Source organism: Mercenaria mercenaria, unplaced genomic scaffold (genome assembly GCF_021730395.1).
Source record: "Mercenaria mercenaria strain notata unplaced genomic scaffold, MADL_Memer_1 contig_1862, whole genome shotgun sequence".
In the NCBI taxonomy this organism is placed as follows: Eukaryota; Metazoa; Mollusca; class Bivalvia; order Venerida; family Veneridae; genus Mercenaria; species Mercenaria mercenaria.
Window position 1 is genome coordinate 1 of NW_026459874.1, and position 5362 is coordinate 5362.

The window sequence follows — 5362 nt, forward strand, 5'->3', positions numbered from 1 at the left end:
GATCATTTTAAATTCCTAACATGTTCCAAAATGTAAATTTTATTGCCAAAAATGTATTTTTCCCATCAAAAAAAAAAATTCGCTTATAAACACAATTTTGAAAGAAAAAACATATTGATGTTTTTCACTGTGAAAATACTGGGTCTAAATTGCTCTTAATATTTCGATAATGCACTTAAAATATGTAATAAAGATCTTTATTATATACCTATATAAAGGCTAAAAATTCGGCTTGTATTTCACAAGTAAATACGAACAGGCAGATGAAATTCTGTATTGTACCTTTTGTATTGTATGTTAGAGGACTACAGGTAGAGGTTCATAATAACAGGGTCATTATAACAGTAGCTTGATCTGGGATTTTGTATTCGGCATTCGTGGATTTTGCAAGGACTGATCACACTCGGTGGTTGCGCGTCTCGTGAGATTTGATCTTGCAAAAATCCACTGGATCCGAATACAGCATCTCAGATCGAGCTACTGTTATAATAATCTGATTATATTAATTAATGTAATTTCTTACCTGCAAGTGTCATAGGGTGTATATCCATTAATAAGTAATAAATCATATTTAAAACTAAATAGTACCAGTGTTCACTTATTTTCTTATTCCCCATACATTGCAATTATTCCGTGTCTACTTTAGTCTAGTTTAGCTGTCTATCAGTAGTATTTGAAGTAGTTTGATCGTAAGTCATTCTAAGTTAGAAGTTCAGTCCAGTACTCCGTAGTTTAGAGATATTATTGCACGGTTACCTTTCTTTACTAACTCTAACACGTGATTGTCATAACCAATCGATTACTTACTTTCACTTTACAGCCATTATTCAAATACAAATAAACAAACGCCATTTTCTGTGCATCAAATGAAAATGCCATTTTTGTAGTTATACAGTCATATATCTACAGGTAAATGTTTGTCCTATATTGTTGTATATTTTTGCCATATATGTAATAATTATCTTAGTTGGTTATTCAATATTTGTTGAGATATTCGGTTTGAAATGTCGGGTCATTGTTTGCTTTGTCCGTAATTCATTCGTCACACCACCGTTCATAATGTCAATTGTAATAACCACATATATATACATATATGAGATTATATATTTATGTTGTTTCATTATTTGTTACAGGTCATCTAAATTATATAGAATACATCTTCTGAGTAATCGAACCTGCGTTTGTTAGATATTGATACAGACAAATAGACAAACAAATATCTTGTCCCAGCTCTGCCTTCCCCATCAAAGGGCGTAGCGCGGCCGTTGGCGACAATGGCGCCCAACTGTGTATCTTGGAATGAACGTTCTATATGATTGGAATGACGAAATCATGGTATGAAGCATATCTACAAGTGTACACGATTCTTATAGACGGTACCAAACTATGGCCATCCATATGGACATTTGTGTGACACCCGGGATTACATTCGTTAAAGCATGCTAAGGGCCCTCTACATTATAACTACAGAACCGTTTATCAGCACCAAGGACTTTCGCCATGGGATCAAGGACTGATATAAAACTGTTCAATAGTTTGTGAAAAAGTAACACTTTGTATTTTGTGAATCGTATTGAACGATCTGTGGTGGTGTGGTGAGATTATGTTTAGTTTTTCTTTTTGCATTTTCTTGTTGTATTTTAAAACATTTAATCATTTTTGTTACATATGTATTATGTCAGGAGTTAAAATCATTTTTACAAATTAGGTAGGCGTACAGGTGATCACTGCACTAATATTGAGGATACATGAATATTTAACCTACAGGTACGTCCCTGCATGTATCACTGACCAAGACACTAATCCGGTAACAATAGAGTGTAATAAGTAGGACAGTAGATGTGTATAGATGTATATAGATTGATTATGTAGGTCATCTCAGGTAGTATAAATTTAAGATAAAATATTGAAATATTGAGTCTATAATTCAGCTGTCCTACGTCCTTCCATATGTCTGTCTGTATGTCAGTCATTACGCAAAAAGGTGTAACCGTTTACTTATTATAAAGCAGGTTATTTGAAAGTTATTCCTTATGTCACAGTAAAATGTGTCACTATCTGGAACAATAATTTTCGCCAAGTCAGAAAGTAAATGAACGTTTATTTCTTTATGATATAGGCCGGATCCACCTATTTCATAAGAAATAATAACTCAGTACATCTTACTTCAAAACCTTGCAAGGTAAACGCGTGCTATATATTTTTATCGCGAAATTTTCTAGTGCGGTTTGTAATTTTGTAAAAGTTTACAGAGACAAAAATCCTGTAGAATTTACAAAATATCATAAAGGTCTCCACTTAGTTCGATTTTCCGTAAAATCGATTTTATCGTGTAAACCATTGCGCTTTGTCTGGACTCGCAGTTTATTTTATACTGCACACAATAGTGATAGCGATATTAGTAAGTGGCGCAATAGCTCCATCGGGAGAGCTCTAGACTTGTAACCTGAACATTGTAGGTTCGAAACCCACAGCTGCCCAATATTTTTTTTTTCAAGTTTCTGAATTATTTTTCAATATTTGACTCTACATTTTTTTAAATCCCCCACTCATATAGTACCTGCGTGTCCTATTTGATACTCCTTATTGTTACACATATAGCTACCTTACAGTGATACAATACATTGCTGTTACTGTGCTATAAATGCTGTACTGAATTTTGTGAAACTTGAAAGAAATATAGCACTGTTCTATATCATAGTATACTGTAAGACACACTTACAGAATTAGGGTATACAAAATTACAGCATACTGTAATACACTATTCACAGTCTTATAGTTCTTATGGTTGTTAAGTTGTAGGCATCTCAAAGTACTGAAATATATTGGGACTCCCATTGAGTCTTTGTGTATTTGTGGATGATGGTGTAATGTTAGTTGAAGTGCTGTAGTTGTGTGGAAATATCAAAGATATTTACTGTGAAATTGAATTAATGATTTGATAAGGCAGTGTGTCTTGGTGAATAAAGACAAGTGTTTGTGAATTTGAAGTGTTGTGATGTGTGATACTTTGGCCATGATGAATTTTTGTTGAACTGAATTAAATTGAATATTGTGAATCTGAATTGAATTAAATTGTGAAGTAGTGATATTGAGTTGGTGAATGAATTGTACTGAATACTTTGAATGTAAATTCAATTGAATTGTGAAGAAGTAACATTGATTTTGTGAAGTGAATATAGTGAGTGAAGTTGAATTGTGAAATATTTTGTGCTGCTTAAGGTTAAACATTTTATGAAACATAATGGCACACAAAATGTCTGAAAGGGAACTAAGGTGTCTTAAAAGAGACAAATTGCGTCAGGAAATAGCCGAAATGGAAAAAGCCTTACAAGATAGAATAGAGAAAGATAGATTAGAGACAATCAAAGAAAGAGATAGAGAAATTCAATTGAATCAATTTAGAGAATTACAGAGACAGAGAAGTGAACTTGAAACAAAGAGAAAAGAGGCTAAACAAAGGAAGGAAAGATTGAGACAAATGAAGGAAGATGAACAAAGGGAAAACAGGGAAATAGATGAATTAATAGAAAGGAAAAAACAGTTAGATTTAGAAGTAGAAAGAATTGAAGTTGTTGAAAATGTACATGAAAATGATAATAAAGAGGAAAGTGAATATGGTGTTTTTGATGAAACAGACGAAAATATAGAAAATGAATTGAATGAAATAGAAGGAGCATATGGCTATGACAATGAAGATGAATTTAATGATTTATATACGGATGAATATATGAGGGATGATGTCAGATATAAGGATAATGCTGCTATTGGGAGATCTTTGGTCACTGTGGATAACTATGGCAATATAGATGCTATCAGCTCAATAGGTAGCGACAGGCAAAGTATAAAAAGTAGAAGTAAAAGAAATGAACAGGATGAATTACATAAGAGTGATACACATGAAAATAGATTTAGAAGGTTAGACAAAACAAAGGAAAGAGAGAAGGAAATAGGAGTATTGAGAAATTCTGAGGACAGAATTAAAAAGAAGGAGGTGAAAGGCATGGATGATGAGAAAATAGAATATGGAAAGCACATAAAACAGGAAGACGAAATTGAAGATGAACAAGAATTAATAAAACAGATAGAACAGATGAAATTACAAGAGAAAAGAATGATAGAAGATATAAAAAGGAAAGAGAGGTTAAAAGAAGTAAGTCGACAGAAAAATGAAACAGAAAGATTATTAGAGGAGAAAAGAAAATTAAAAGAGGAAAGGATGAGAAAGTGGAAACAAGTGAAAAATGATCTAGAGCAGAGTTTGTTGGAGAAAGAAAGCACAATTAGTATGCTTGATGAGGAACTGAAAGTTGTAGAATCTCCAAAACAGAAGTTACAAAAGAAATCGACTGCAGAAACTAACAGACTGACACAACCACTTATCTATAAACCTAGCGTTCCAAAATTGACAGATCTACAGTATTTCAGAGAATGGAAAGCGGAAGTACAAAGTATGCTCGAGTCTAAGATTTACCACACAGAAGTACTTAAACAAGCAGTAAGAAACTCCATCAGTGGTAGGCCAAGAAAGATTCTTTCGACAATGAAAGCTACGGCAACCATTGAAGAAATTTTGCAAACCCTCGATAGTAACTTCGGAAACATCAAAAGCGGAGAAAGCATAATAGAAGAATTTTACACAGCAAAGCAAGAAAAAGATGAAGACATAGCAGCCTGGGGTGTAAGGCTAGAAACATTACTACAGTTGGCAGTAGAAAGAAAGCAGATTGAAGAAAAGAAGATAGATGACATGCTCAAAACCAGATTTTGGAGATATATGAGTAGCACTGAACTACGGAATGCCACTAGAGTATACTATGAGACAGCAAGCACTTTCGAAGAGCTAAAGAAGAAAGTGAGAAGAGAAGAGCAAGAGATGAATGTAACTAAAGACCAGGATCAGCCAAACAAGTTAACGCCCAACAGACTGACCAACAGTTAAAGATATTAAAGGATCTTACAGAACAGATGAAGACAATGGAACGAAAGTTTGAGCAGTTGACAAAGGAAAGAGAAGCAAAGCCAGAACATGAATACAGAGGAGAATTCAGAGGTTATGGAAGATCACGATCAAGAGGAAATGGTTACAGAAGAGGTTATGGAAGAGGAAGAAGTTATGGTCGAGGCAGAGGTTATGATAGGAATAGATATGAAAGCAGTAGAGATTATAGTTCTCCACAAAGCCAGTCTGGACTTCAGCAATTTGGAAATCAAAACATCAATGAAAATCAACAAAGATCCAGAGCTAATCAGTCACAACAGCAGCCAAAGGATTTAAACGGAGAGAGGCTCTGATCGCAGGGGCAGATGAGAGCGAGTTCATAAATGGTAGCCCCAAAACCAAAAATGATATATACAATAG

The 5362-nt window shown here is 33.9% G+C and overlaps 1 protein-coding gene across 1 annotated transcript; it reads left to right on the forward strand.

Annotated features, from left to right (window-relative positions):
* Positions 1 to 3244: 3244 nt before the first annotated feature.
* LOC123525822 (trichohyalin-like) lies at positions 3245 to 4942 on the forward strand. Its single transcript, XM_045304975.2, has one exon. It carries the CDS (start codon positions 3245 to 3247, stop codon positions 4940 to 4942), a length of 1698 nt encoding a protein of 565 aa, XP_045160910.2.
* Positions 4943 to 5362: the final 420 nt, after the last annotated feature.